The 15669-nt window shown below is 43.1% G+C and overlaps 1 protein-coding gene across 1 annotated transcript in view; it reads right to left on the reverse strand.

Moving 5' to 3' along the window:
* PCSK7 (proprotein convertase subtilisin/kexin type 7) overlaps window positions 1–11619 on the reverse strand; it is a 45164-nt gene extending 33545 nt beyond the window's left edge. Inside the window, 10 exon segments of the mRNA XM_030220867.1 lie at window positions 635–773; window positions 2655–2709; window positions 4134–4224; window positions 6541–6706; window positions 7993–8021; window positions 8024–8057; window positions 8059–8127; window positions 10313–10393; window positions 10395–10823; window positions 11470–11619. Coding sequence (XP_030076727.1) covers window positions 635–773; window positions 2655–2709; window positions 4134–4224; window positions 6541–6706; window positions 7993–8021; window positions 8024–8057; window positions 8059–8127; window positions 10313–10393; window positions 10395–10811 — 1081 coding nt within the window. The 5' untranslated portion in view covers window positions 10812–10823; window positions 11470–11619.
* Between the last annotated feature and the right edge of the window lie 4050 nt (window positions 11620–15669).

Here is a 15669-nt window from a genome sequence, read left to right on the forward strand (position 1 = left end):
TTAATATCTACGGTAAGGAAGTTACACATTTACCTGTCACTGATAAACATATAACTTCTTTTGAAAGCTGACCCCTTTATCCAAATATGCCTTTGTGGAACATCCGAAAGGGTTAAAACAAATCCAAAGGAGTGGAAGAAGCCAAACCATAGTCTTCAAGGTGGTCAATCAAATGTTTATTGTGCTGACAAACTGAACCCAACACTGGCAATGTTTCAGCACCCAAGGCCTTCCTCAGGGTTCTTATAAAGCCAGCAAGATGATCGTAAATATGCATACTAAAATGGCAATACAAAAAAGGCTCAACTCAGTGAGTCAGAATAAAATGTCAAAGAGATGCCCAAAGTAAAGTAGGCAAACCGACAAAAAGTTACACACAGAACCTGGTTAACTGAGTCATACATGAGCCCACTTTACCTACAACAATGGCACAGAAGAAGCTACGTGTGCAGCCATTTTACCTTCAGTGACAGTGCAGAGGAAGATATGCGTATAACATTACCTATAGGGATGGTAAAAATGGAGTCACACATATGGCTACATTGCCTACAGTGATGATACAGACTAAGCCTCATGTATGGCCATGTTACCTATAATGAAGATATAAAGGGAGTCGCATGTGTAGCTACATTACCTATAGTGACAGTGTAGATGGAGTTGGCATAGCCGTCATAGTTACAGTTGTCATAATACCGGCCTCCGTTACCACTTGCCACGACAAAAATACTTCCAAAACCTTTGCGTCCTGCAATCACCCCATGCTGCAGGGCTATCTGCACACAAGAAGATGAGAATCAGATGCAGTCTCTATTTCATTCTGAGTACCAGTTCCAGTGCTGCTCTCTGGGAAGTGATGTGGAGGGGCATAATCGAACGGGGCGCCCACGTTTTCCTGAGGACGTCCTCGCGGGACGACCCCACAAAGGGGAAGGGAAACCTGTATTATCGAAACAAGATGGGCGTCCATCTTTCGTTTTGATAATACGGTTGGGGACGCTCAAATCTCAACATTTAGGTCGACAGATGGTTGTCCCCGGTTTTCGGCAATAATGGAAACTGAGGACGCCCATCTCAGAAATGACCAAATGCAAGCCATTTGGTCTTGGGAGGAGCCAGCATTCGTAGTGCACTGGTCCCCCTCACATGCCAGGACACCAACCGGGCACCCTAGGGGGCACTGCAGTGGACTTCACAAATTGCTCCCAGGTGCATAGCTCCCTTACCTTGGGTGCTGAGCCCACCAAAACCCACTCCCCACAACTGTACAACACTACCATAGCCCTAAGGGGTGAAGGGGGGCACCTACATGTGGGTACAGTGGGTTTGTGGTGGGTTTTGAAGGGCTCACATTTACCACCACAAGTGTAACTGGTAGGGGGGATGGGCCTGGGTCCGCCTGCCTGAAGTGCACTGCAGTACCCACTAAAACTGCTCCAGAGACCTGCATACTGCTGTCATGGAGCTGGGTATGACATTTCAGGCAGGCAAAAAATATTTGTAATTTTTTTTTTTAGGGTGGGAGGGGGTTAGTGACTACTGGGGGAGTAAGGGGAGGTCATCCCCGATTCCCTCCGGTGGTCATCTGGTCAGTTCGGGCACCTTTTTGAGGCTTGGTCGCAAGAAAAAATGGACCAAGTAAAGTCGGCCAAGTGTTTGTCAGGGACGCCCTTCTTTTTTCCATTATTGGCTGAGGACGCCCATGTGTTAAGCACGCCCCAGTCCCGCCTTCGCTACGCTTGACATGCCCCCGGGAACTTTGGTCGTTCCCACGATGGAAAGCAGTTGGGGATGCCCAAAATCGGCTTTCGATTATTCCGATTTAGGTGACCCTGGGAGAAGGACGCCCATTTTCCGATTTGTGTCGAAAGATGGGCGTCTTTCTCTTTCAAAAATAAGCCTGTTGGTAAGCCAGAAATGCTGCAGTACCTGCCTCTGTGCTGCAAATGGATGGAAACCCGAGGTACAAAAGACAGGATAGCAAAGCAAAAGGATTCAATATGCTTGGGGGGGGGGGGGGGGGGGCTAAAATTTTAATGGCTTCTCCTGTAGATAAATTCATTTACCAGTGGAAAAGCAACACTGAAAATTGGCCCCTCACCATGGGTAAAACTGCCCACACTGTTCAAAGCATATGTACTTTTTCCCACATCAGGCTAGGGTAGTGGTAGGTCAGGGGAGGTAAAGACATTTTGAAAGCCCAGTACAGCCTATCTGTATACCTATACCTTCTTCAAAGCAGGTGAAAAGGTACAAACTCAAATTACGGCCTCATCCTCTACTTGCCTGCATGGGGCTTATCATTGAGAATGTGTGTTTTAGGTCTGCAGATACAATTTAACAAATTGCCTCGTAAGGTTTCTCTTATTGCTTCTTAACAAAAAATATAAAAGTACAATGCAATTGAGAAAGGCAACAGTAGCTTCTCTAGTTTCCAAGAGAATCAAGCTTCAAGGTTTCCAATGGTAGCCTGCAGCGGGGGAGATCTGTCACCTGGTAATCATTGAAGGGGTAACATCAAGGATAGGGAATCTGCAAGTGTGGAGCTAGTCTCTACAGAAAAAAGAGCAAAAGTGACTTAAAACTGCAGAGCAAAAGGAGAAGTAGATGAAAGTAAGGTATTGAGGATGATGCAAGCCCAGCTGCGCATATTCTACCTTTCCAAGCTGGTGCGGACCATCTACAGTCTTGCCGTCATCATCAGGACCCCAGCTGGAAGGCAGAAACATGACCACATGAGCCTACGACTAAATGCAGACACCACATGCCGCAAGAAGTCATTCAGTCATCCACACTTAGCACATCCCCTTCCAACTATGCCCAGCGAAGTTCAATGGCCTCAGCAGTGAGCTGAGAAACAAGGAAGCCAGGGTTTGAATCCCATTGCAGTTCCTTGTGATCTTAGGCAAGTCACTTAACACTCCACTGCCTCAGCTACAAATTTAGGGAATAATAGTCAGTATTTGAATTAAAGCTACAGTTATTTTATACCAGGCCATTCAGTGCCAGTATCTAGATACTGGCCAGCAATCATTTCTGGGAATAACTTGGGTACTGGTACTAGTGATATTCAGCCTTTCTGCTGTCCTAACGTTGACTGGGCAGTTACCTGGTTAGCAGGTTGAAAATCACTGCTAACTGGGTAAGTTGAAACTCTCCCCAGGCTCTACTCCCAGACCACTCTGGAACTACCTGAATAGTAATAACAATTCTCCAAACAATCAAAGCATCCAAAATGTCTTATTAGCAAAGATCAATAGTGCTGCTTATATCAATAAATGGGAGGAAAAAGCCTCAGAGAGCTCCAGACTTAAACCGTATATACAGCTATACACTCTTCAGCATTGGCATAAAAAACCTCCCATCCAAAAACAACTCAGTGAAAAGTCAAACTACTTAGCTTTAAAGTGTAGACAAAGCCCTCCTCTCATATATAATACATATTATATTGGATGGGAGTTTTTTTTTATGCCAGTGCTAAAGAGTGTATAGCTCTATAGACAGTTTAAATCTGGAGATCTTTAAGGTTTTTCCTCCCATTTATTGATATATGCAGCACTATTGATCTTTGCTGATAAGACATTTTGGATGCTTTGATTTTTTTTGGAGATTACTTTTTATATGTGGTCTATATCTTCATTCGCCTTCTCCCGTGTTAGACATTGTAGTGACTACCTGAATAGTGCCAAGGTAGATTGTCCGGAATTTTAGCCACATTGTCCAGATAATACCACAGAAAATCTGGGTACGGAGGTAGCAAGTAAGACTTATGCAGGTAAGAGTCACCCCTACCCGGATAAGTCCTACTGAATATTGGTCCAGGGGATTATAAGAACTCTGGCGACCGGAAAATATATTCAGGTACAAAAGGTAACTTGAATTGAACTACAACTGAAAAAAAAGTAGAAGTTAAATCCGAAATCCCTTCCCTTTCTCTTCCAGTGTGCCTGAGACTGGACGCCAGGGTAAAAATTCCAAGCTTTAAGAGTTGCTTATCTGTAGAGCTGGGTATGCACTTCCCTTCTGAGACTGGACCTACACTCTATGTCCTTATCCCTGCCAGTAAGGAAAACTTGAAACACACAGGAGTAAAGCCATATGAACTAAGAAGACACGGCACATGGGCAGGACCTCACCTGCAGCTGTAGATATCATTGATCTGATAGTGCTTGTTGAAGGCGATAGCCTCCATGCTGTCTGTCAGAGGGCCATCCAGCACACGAATGCCTGCAAATTCCAGAGGACACAGAGTTAGTATTTCACACAGGGACCTGTTGGGATTTGAACTTAAAAACAGTGGTTTCCAGCAAGAACAGCTGGTCCACATCTTTCACTCTGGCTTCGTTTTTCTGCTTCCTCTTTCTCCCATGCCTACTGTGGTCCGCATCTTTCTCTCTCAATGTCTTCCTGTTTTCTGCAAATACCTTCCAGTATGCACCTCTTCTCACCTCTCCTCTGCAGTGAAAACAGTGCTGCTTCTCACCTGGCCAGAAACGTCTCTCTCTGTAACAAGAAGTTTTGAGGCGGAACTTCCTGCTACAGAGAGACGCTTTGGGCTGGGTGAGAAGCAGCACTGTTTTCAATGCAGCGGTGAGGGGCAGGGAGAAGGAATGTGCAGAGGAGAGAGGGGCTGCTGGAGTGCCGTGCTGCGCCATGAGAGATAAGAACAGGTGCTGGCTGGTGGGGGAGAGATGATATTAACACATTAAATGTACAGCCCTAGCTCTAATGGAGGAGTGGCCTAGTGGTTAGAACACCAGTCTTGACATCCAGAGGTGGCCGGTTCATATCCCATTGCTACCCCTTGCGATCTTGGGCAAGTCACCTAACCCTCTTTTGCCTCCGCTAACTTAGATTGTGAGTCCTCCTGGGACACAGAAATACAGCTACTACTGAAAAAGGTGTGAGCAAAATCCAAATAAATAATGCACTTCAACTTAATGTTCTCTAATTTGTAAATTCTGTTAAATTGATTTTGTGTACACTAATTGTTTTAAGCATATTAAAAAAATGCATATCCCTATTTACTCAGATTAATGGCTTGGAAAAGTGTCATTCCCATGCTTTTCTCACTGGTCTCTAGCTAGTGTATTCTACATCCCATCCCAGAGAAGTCAGGGACTCAAGGGTCATCTGGTCAGCTACACAGAAATATTTCCCAACGTTTGGGGTGTCATAGGCTTGATCACAAAGAATTTCCAAGTGCAGCTGGATAAGTTACCTATACATGTTGCATCTTACAAACTCCAGGGGGAAGCTCTTTTTGGTACCATGGAAATTATATGGTGAATGTTAGCAGTAAATCTGATATATACCCTACAGCCAGGTTCATTCCTGTCATGATATGTACAAACCTAACCCATTTAGAGAAAATGCTCCTGAGGAACACTGCTCCAATTGCTCTGATCATTACAGAACCTTGCACTGATGCATTAGCTGGTCTTAACGACAGCAGCCGCAGGAAAGATGGTTTTCTAGATAATTCAGTGGGTCACAATTTGCATTCAGATACTATGGGCTGTTGATTTGGGGTTTTTTTCAGTTGCTGCTCCTATTTCATTTCACATACATCGATCACTTAGGGGGTCTTTTACTAAAGATTAGCTCGAGTTATTTGCAGAAGGGCCATAGGAATAAAATGGGCCCTGCTGCAGATAACTCGAGCTAATCTTTAGTAAAAGATCCCCTTATAAACCTGGAATTCTCTCAATCATGAATCTTCCAGTTTCATCTTTGGGAGAACTGCGCCCCTCTGAGGGAGACTAAGAGAAGAGAAATCTACCCTTCCCGATTAAAATCCCAGACAAGACGACCTTTGTTTCTGATAAGTGGACTCTTGTCCTTGAAAGTTTATGCCTCAATACATCTATAATTTTATAAGGCACCAGCAGTTTCTTTGTTGCTTTTGCATTTAAATGTCCTATTTGTTTCCAAGTTTCATCCCAGCTACTGCTCTTCTTTTCACGTGCCTGTTAAGCTGCCTCTCTCTCATTGGATTCTGCTTTCCTCCATGTCATTTTTGTACATCTTGCATACTGAAAAGCTCATCGGTATGTTGTGCTCATTTTCATAGCAAAAGTTCATGGGTTATTTTGCTTTGATCTTGCCAGAGACTCACACAGACCCTTACCCCTACTTTTACAGTGGGAATTTTCTTCAATATGAAGTGTGCACATGATTTCTACCTGTACCCTAAGCCCACTCTGTTTTCTATAGGTTTCAGCAAGTGTATGATGTCATACTTCTACTCACTCACAGGGAGCGCAATTTTCAAACCAGTCCATTTCCACATTTACTCTGTGGAAATGGTTTTCACATCTGCCTTCATCTTTACATCAGTTATCATGATTTCCTTAGCAGTCAGGCTCGTTTCCTCTTTAACTTGACAGAAACTAAATGCAGAAAAGAACTCATGCTCCAAGTGACTCATATTATATATACCAGGCTGTTCTTACTCTTTGTGTATTTAAGCAGAACAGAAGGGCTGATAACTAACCAGAAAATATCTGTGAAATTCATGAACGGCTTCAAGAGGTGGCATACCTGCAATTCGGCTCCCATATGCCACTCCTACTGCACAGAAGCCATTGTTGGGCACCGCTGCAATCTCGCCAGCGCAGCGGGTTCCATGATGGTTGTCATTCTCACTGTCTGGGTGGGGCATAGGATCAGGATCATTGGAATTCAAGTCATAACTCCCCTCAGGACACTAAAACAAATTTCAGAGGTCAGATTCTATTTTTCCATTACCAGTGCTGGATTAATTATGCTACCAAAAGGGTGGCTGACTATCCTGCATTCATGTTGGTTAAGCCTTGAAAAAAACCCCCAAAACACATATTTTTTTTTCTCTGTGCCTCAGAACCCTGCACCATGGAGTATGCCATATCCCTCTCATGCCTTTTTATTACATCATAGCTGACGCAAAGAATCATGGCAGTTATCATCCATCATGCTTACACAATATATTTACAGGGGAATTTTTAAATATTTCTTTTTTTGTAATTCTCTGCTGCCCACAGAATTTTAAACAGCAGTGGCAAGAGGAAAGAGATGGGTTTAAAGAAAGGTTTTGGACAAGTTCTGAAAGAGAGATTCAATAACAGCTACTAGCCAGGTAAGTTTGGGGAGCACCTCTTACAGCTGGGAGCTTGGAGTGAATACCAGGGAATGAAATGCCCTCATAAGGATAAACTGTAAACGTCTCAGAAGAGACATGGATGAGCAACTGTCAGAGACAGGATGCTGGGCTTGACAGATCACTGGGCTGACCCAATACAATGTTTTAAAAACAAACAAATCTCATTTAAGATTGCCAACTGGATCCAGATTCACCCAAAAGGGTTGATCCAGTCCTCGGGTTACCCCTACTGCATGCAGGTACTTGTAGTCCTGCTATTCTTAGGAAATGCAATGGGGAAATCAGAATTACAAGTCCCTACATGCAATGGGTTAAATCCAGGACTGGATTAACACTGCCAGGTGAACCTGGATCCAGTTAGCATTTATTGAAATGGGGTAGAACCGGATTAGGTTTGCCATGTGAAACGGGAAGCCTTGCTGGTTTTCCTGAAGCAAGAAATTCAGACCTAGTGCACCCATTTAATCACCTGCATTAAGGCATAAAATTCATTTTCCTAACTAAACCTCAGGAGCTCTTTAAAGACTATGAACAAGCGAAGCAAAGGACAAATGAACAGGCACATGTAATAAAAATAGTCCTGATCCCTAAGGGACAATGGGAAAATAAACAGGAATTTGGAAACCGAGTGATGCTCAGAAAGAGAGAACAGGGGGAAAGTGACTTAATCTGGGCTGTGAGAACTACGGTGCCATCATTGGACAGTAACCAGAGTTCATCAAAGACCATCTCTAGGGAGCCGGAATACTATAAACAGCGCTGGTAACTGACTGCAAAGGATAGTCGCACAGCTGCTATCACAACTGATACTCACAGATCTGATTTGGTGAGTGGGGACTGGGGAGGATACTCACATAGTTGGGTTCTATATCCCGAATCGTGTTTCCACACCATCATCCACAACCACTACTGTCACGCCCTCGCCCTGTCACGTTTCGTTCCCATACACCCGTCACATTTATATCCATCCCTGGCCTTCTGGCATTGTTCTAAAACCAAAAGAGAATAAAGAACTTAGATGTGCTGAAAGAGCTGTGCGCAGCTGTCAGAGCAGCAGGGCTGGAGTTAGATGCACTTGTAGAAATGTGTACTGGAATGGCAGAGGGTGCTGAGGGGTAGAAGTGAGGTGCATTGATATGAGCATGTGCACGTATGTATATATATACACACACACACATATACAGTGGGGGAAATAAGTATTTGATCCCTTGCTGATTTTGTAAGTTTGCCCACTGACAAAGACATGAGCAGCCCATAATTGAAGGGTAGGTTATTGGTAACAGTGAGAGATAGCACATCACAAATTAAATCCGGAAATCACATTGTGGAAAGTATATGAATTTATTTGCATTCTGCAGAGGGAAATAAGTATTTGATCCCCCACCAACCAGTAAGAGATCTGGCCCCTACAGACCAGGTAGATGCTCCAAATCAACCGTTACCTGCATGACAGACAGCTGTCGCAATGGTCACCTGTATGAAAGACACCTGTCCACAGACTCAGTGAATCAGTCAGACTCTAACCTCTACAAAATGGCCAAGAGCAAGGAGCTGTCTAAGGATGTCAGGGACAAGATCATACACCTGCCACAAGGCTGGAATGGGCTACAAAACCATCCGTAAGACGCCTGGGCGAGAAGGAGACAAACTGTTGGTGCATAGTAAGAAAATGGAAGAAGTACAAAATGACTGTCAATCGACAAAGATCTGGGGCTCCACGCAAAATCTCACCTCGTGGGGTATCCTTGATCATGAGGAAGGTTAGAAGATCAGCCTACAACTACAAGGGGGGAACTTGTCAATGATCTCAAGGCAGCTGGGACCACTGTCACCACGAAAACCATTGGTAACACATTACGACATAACGGATTGCAATCCTGCAGTGCCCGCAAGGTCCCCCTGCTCCGGAAGGCACATGTGACGGCCCGTCTGAAGTTTGCCAGTGAACACCTGGATGATGCCGAGAGTGATTGGGAGAAGGTGCTGTGGTCAGATGAGACAAAAATTGAGCTCTTTGGCATGAACTCAACTCGCCGTGTTTGGAGGAAGAGAAATGCTGCCTATGACCCAAAGAACACCGTCCCACTGTCAAGCATGGAGGGTGGAAATGTTATGTTTTGGGGGTGTTTCTCTGCTAAGGGCACAGGACTACTTCACCGCATCAATGGGAGAATGGATGGGGCCATGTACCGTACAATGTCTGAGTGACAACCTCCTTCCCTCCGCCAGGGCCTTAAAAATGGGTCGTGGCTGGGTCGTCCAGCACGACAATGACCCAAAACATACAGCCAAGGCAACAAAGGAGTGGCTCAGGAAGAAGCACATTAGGGTCATGGAGTGGGCTAGCCAGTCACCAGACCTTAATCCCATTGAAAAACTTATGGAGGGAGCTGAAGCCTGCGAGTTGCCAAGCGACCGCCCAGAACTCTTAATGATTTAGAGATGATCTGCAAAGAGGAGTGGACCAAAATTCCTCCTGACATGTGTGCAAACCTCATCATCAACTACAGAAGACGTCTGACCGCTGTGCTTGCCAACAAGGGTTTTGCCACCAAGTATTAGGTCTTGTTTGCCAGAGGGATTAAATACTTATTTCCCTCTGCAGAATGCAAATAAATTCATATACTTTCCACATGTGATTTTCCGGATTTAATTTGTGATGTGCTATCTCTCACTGTTACCAATAACCTACCCTTCAATTATGGGCTGCTCATGTCCTTTGTCAGTGGGCAAACTTACAAAATCAGCAAGGGATCAATACTTATTTCCCCACTGTATATACATGGTGAAGAGCAGTCTCAGTGCTGGACTAGAAGGAGCTGTTGTACCTTGGGATTCCAGCTGCATCCCTAGGACACACAGAACTGCTGCAATAAATAAATGTGCTTTCAGCTAACTGTTGAATAGATCTGAGTCAGTATTTTCCTATCATGTGACAGATATAGACACTAAAGGCAGATAAACTCCTCTACTTTTTCAGTATGTATATCTTTGTTCTAAAATTTGATATACTGCTTTCGCTAATAAAAAGGTCAAACTGGTGTACAGTAATAACTCCAAACAGAATAAGAATGGAAAAGAAACTCCAATTAAGATAGAAAAGAGCAAATACAAACAAACAACATACACAATTTTATATAAATAAATCCATGACAGTAGAGTCCGTGACCTTACCAGATGCCACTGCAGTGGATATTTGGGTTCATCAAAGTGCAGGCTCCGTTTGTAGCGCTTAAGAGGTTTCTGTTCCGAGTGCCCACCGCACGCTGTCATGCTGTGCAAACAATGCAGCTAACAGCCTTCCTTATTGCTGTCAGTTTCTCCCTGGCACCGATTAGCGTCCCTCATAGCTGAACAGATAATGGTCCTTTAGCTCGCCAATCTGGCCTCTGCTCACTAGGCCAGTGACCTGGGCAAGTTCATCTGCCAATCTGTGCAGTGCCTGTTGGCTGTGCTGCCCATCAAGGGCCTGTAAGTGCACGGCCCAAGACAGCTCTTCTCCAGAGGCCTGTTCCAGGTCCTGGCAGTCAGCATCAGGATCAAGTTCTGAACTGCATCCTCTTGAAGCAAGTAAAAGAATGCACCCCAGACTCAGCCAAAGGCATGTGGTGACATACAATGAGGTCTTCATTCCCGTACTCCATAACCATCCCTTCCACTTCCCATCCAGCATGAGACCAGCACACTATAGAGAGCAACAACAGAAGAGATCAGAAACATCCACATCTGCTAATACACTTCATCCTGACCTGCAGGACCCCTGCTGTTACAGTATTGAGACCTACACATGACCACCAGCTACAGAAGGTGACTCTCTTTGGCACAATGCAAGTATGAAGACAAGCCCTGGTTTGAGAATTACATTCATTCTTGCTTTGCATTTACCATAACCAACCTGTTTGGAAACATTACCCCATGTTACCTGTAGCACCTCTTGCTATTCCAGTACTAGGAGCCACAAGTATAGCTCTGCCAATGCACCTCACTTTGCCCTGAGGCCAGAAATGAGATCCTCTCAAATACGTCTGCCAGTGCAACTTGCTTCTACCTGCCCTGCAGTGCCATCTATTTTGCTAATACAGCGATCCCTCTCAATGCACATAGTCCTCCCTGAAGCACCCCCTGTTATTCTAGTACTGGAACCCACAAACACAGCTGTGCTAATACACCTTACTGTTCAGAGAGGTTACAAACTTGAATTTGCCTAATGAAACAAATTTTTATTAAGTTCTTGTATATGTTGTGGGTAGCTCAGCTACAGAACGAATGTCCTAAGTAGCACAGGTAAGTAGAAGAAGCAAGTCAGACATCTCAGAGAGCACACCTCTCACCCTCTCGCCAACAGGTTAGAGCACTCTGGGAGCAACCTTGTCCTGCAACCTCACAGGATGACTCCAACTCCAAGAAAAGGAAATGTTTCTTCTTTTGCAACGATTATAACTTTTTCCAGTATTTTGCTGAAGGTTTGAGACTTTGTTTCTCATTCCCTATAAGAACATAAGATAAAACCAAGCTCTACTGAGTCCAACATCCTGTCTCAAACAGTGGCAGATTATAAATACTTGGCAGATCCCAAATAGAAGATAAAATATTTCAGAGCTCTTGTCAAGGCATGTGATGGCTTTCTCAGATCTTTTAAGTATTAGAATCTACCTAGTTAAATAATTTTGAAGGACTTTTCCTTCAGGTGTTTAGCCCCCTCCCCCCCCCACCTTACCAGGAGGGTGCAATATTCAGGCCAATGAAGGCTAAACCTTCAAGTGATTCTCCCCTAGATTACCTTTACCTTTCCTATTGATCACAGGAAAAGATTAACTCCTTTTAGTTCTCTTTTAGAAGGAAAAAAATTAGTAATAAATTTAAAAATTGAAAGACCACCAATGTATTCTACAAGGCAACAACCAAATTTATTACTCAATAGGTTGTAACACAGGGAGAGCAGTAAATTCTCCAAACAAAATGTTTAAAGCAGAAATACAGGTCTCTTTTTCCTGTGAGAGGAAGTTGCAAGCAGACGACAGCAAGACGCAAGTCAGCGTGCCCACAAATTCCTAAGTTTGCTCATCTCCCTCTGTTTCTTTACATTCTTTTATTTTCCCTCTGACACATGATCAAACTTCCTTTTATTGGTCAAATTGTTCTTTTCCCCTGTTTGGCTCCAAATGTGCCTACATGCACATCCTCACCTCCCACATCCCATAACTTGCCACCTCTTTATTTTAACTCTTTATTTCAATTTTGTACCCTTGCAATGTCCTTGAAAATGCTGTGCTTGTTTTTTCTGCTCTACTCCTCCCCATCATGTTGCACAGTACCCTACAGACCTTGCTTCTTGTATCCTTCACCCTCAGTGTGAGTCACTTTGGAATCCATCTTATGATTCTTTTCTTTAGTTTCAGTGGCTAGTAAAACACACAGCTTTATACACAGTGCAAACCTCTTTTGAGCACTTTCATTTAGTTCTCTTGACCAGAGGGTATGTTTACTAAGGTGCGTTAGCGTTTCTAACGCGCCCTTAAATTTAAGGCGTGTTAAACGCTAACGCGCCTATACATTTCTATGGGCGTGTTAGCGTTTAACGCATGTAAACCATTTACGCACGTTAAAAATGCTAACACGCTCATAGCACACCTTAGTAAACATAGGCGCAGGTACCCTGGTAACAGATGCCACAGTTAACCTGTTTAGCCTTTCTTCATAAGGAGTATGATCCATTCCCTTTAATCATTTTGGCATCTTCTGAAAAGTTTCTAGTTTGATTATATCCTACACAATAATCAAGGCACACTTGCCCAATAATCCATAACATTCCATTTGCTTTTTTAGGCTGAAAATTACAATATACTGTTCACAGTGCTTCCAAGATATTTTTTCAGGTGATGATTCCTAAAAGAGTCCACCATTTCATACCTACAGTAGGGATTATTTTTCCCTACGTGTGACACTTTGCACTTGTTCACATTAAATTTTACCTGCTATTTAAATGGCCAGTCTCCTAGTAACACAAAATCCTTTAGCAAATCTTCACACTCCTCTACCATTTTTACAATTTTGAATAATTTTGAGTCTTCTGCAAATTTGGCCAACTCATTCATAAATGATCTGGAGAAAGGAGCACCATGTTAAACTGCAGGTCCCAGTGCAGATCCTTCAGATACTCCACTAGCGACTCTTTTCCATGTGGATAACTGATCATTCAGTCCTACTCTTATCTTTAAGCCAGTTTCCAGTCCACAACAGGGCACTGTCTCCTAACCTGAGACATTCTAATTTCCTGAGACGTCTCTTATGAGAGACTTTATTAAATGCTTTCTGAAAATCCAAATACACAACGGGGGCTCATTTTCAAAGCATTTAGCCTTCAAATTACATGGATGTGGCATTTTGGATACGACATTACGTAAATCTGATTTGAGTACATTTTTGCTCAAACGTTCAAAACTGAAGTGGTGAATATAGTGATTTTCGAAACAGCAAAATGTTTCTTTTTGTTTTGAAAATGGCATTTGATAGATGTTGCTGTACTCAGTACACAGTAAAACTAGTAAGTGATGGGTAGATAAAGACCTGAACAGTCCGTCCAGTCTGCCCTGCTGTCACACTCATCAATTCATGATTAAATCAACATGAATTTGATGTAAGTATGTTTACTTTTTGGACCATTTTTGAAAAAAAAAAAAAAAAAAAAAAAAAGTCCAAGTGAAAAAAGCGCAAAAACCAAGCCATTGGGATCTATGAGGAGCCAGCATGTTAGTAGGACTGGCCACACAGACATCCCAGCAGAGCAGATGGGGCACTGCAGTGGACTTCATATAAAAGGTCCCAGGTACATATCTCATCCTTACCCCCTTATCGTGTATGGTGAACTCTCCAAAACCCACCCAAAAACTTTACTATATCCAACTATACACCACTCCAATGGTCCCCTTATGTCTGCAGGTGTCACCTATATGTGGGTATAGTTGATTTTTGGGTGGGCTGACACTCTCCACTACAAGCGTAACAGTTAGAGTGGATTATGGGCCTGTGGTTCCCCTTCTCCACAGTGCACTGCACCACCACTAGGCTACTCCAGGGATCTGCTTGCTACTCTAGAGGACTGACTACTATCTGAAGCTGTCATAGAGACTGGCATGTACTGTTTCTTTCACATCTTTGGGGGATAGGAGGGGGTCAGTGACCACTGGGGGAGTAAGGGAGGGCATTCCTTTATTCCTCCAGTGGTCATGTGGTCATTTAAAGCACTTTTTTCTGGCTTAGTCATTATTAAAACAGGTCTAGCTCAAAACATTTTAGTTTTAGCCCTGGACATTTTGGTTTTGTTCCATTATGGCAGAAAAACATCCAAGTGTTAGGAACACCCAAATCCCACCCATAAAACACCTCCTTGTGATTTGAACACAGCTGATGAAAAGCATAGAAAACATTTAGAAAATGGATTTAAAAAATAGTGATTTGAACGTTTTGACAAGCAAATCGTCCAAATGCTGCTTTATGTCCTTTTTAAACATTTTTCTCTTTTGAAAATGAGCCCCATAGTAACTCATGTAACTTTGCAAATCTATATGCTTTGAAAATGAGCCTCTATATCACCTCTATCACATTTGTTTGCGCCTTCAAAAATTTTTTAATTTCTAAGACAAGGCTTGCCTTTGCTGAACCTATGTGGCCTCATTCTCATTGAGGTATGTCTATTTATATAATCACTATTTTTGGATTTCTAGAATAGATTTTCACATAAAATTGAGTCAATATTTTAATGTTAACTTTATATTTTAATATATTTTTGTGATGAAATCATCATGGCTGAGCCCAATGCCAAATAAATCATTGTTGTGACTGGATATTTTTGGCAATGCTATTTCCAATACTTCTCTCCACTATGTTGATACTTGCCCTCAAAAGCTATCTATGTTCAGAAAAAAAGTGCAAGTGGGGTTCAAGGTAATCACACTCAGGATCAAATGATGAATGCACAAGTTCTGAGAAGTCAGACCTAGGATACTGGCATGCAGTTAAAGAGTCAATGAGGCTCATTTTCAAAGCACTTAGACTTACAAAGTTCTGTAGGTTACTAGAAAACTTTGCAAGTCTAAGTGTTTTGAAAATACGCCTCAGTATCACTTTACTTTTTCATGAAACAAACCATGGTTGACTACAGGTCCCAACAATTGAAGCAATCTGCATTTCTGCAGGTGGATATTCCATTAAAGATTTTAAATCTACACATTTCTTGAAAATGACCCTATTGTCACCACTTCAATCACTTCTGTGTTGCAGGTATGATATTAGCATTTTGTTCCTACTTAGCTTAATTTCAAGGCACAAGCACTTTTTCTTCTATCTGCAAACAGAGGGGTCCTGCACTAGCGGTGGGGCCTGTTTATCCCGCGTACCAGGGCCCTTTTTACTGCAGTGGGTAAAAAAGTCGCCAGAGACAGAGGTGGCAATAAGGGCTCCTGCACTAACCTAACAGTAACTGGGAAGCATGCGGTGATGCCTGATTACCACTGGGTTATCGCTGCATGAGC

Source organism: Microcaecilia unicolor, chromosome 12 (assembly GCF_901765095.1).
Source record: "Microcaecilia unicolor chromosome 12, aMicUni1.1, whole genome shotgun sequence".
In the NCBI taxonomy this organism is placed as follows: Eukaryota; Metazoa; Chordata; class Amphibia; order Gymnophiona; family Siphonopidae; genus Microcaecilia; species Microcaecilia unicolor.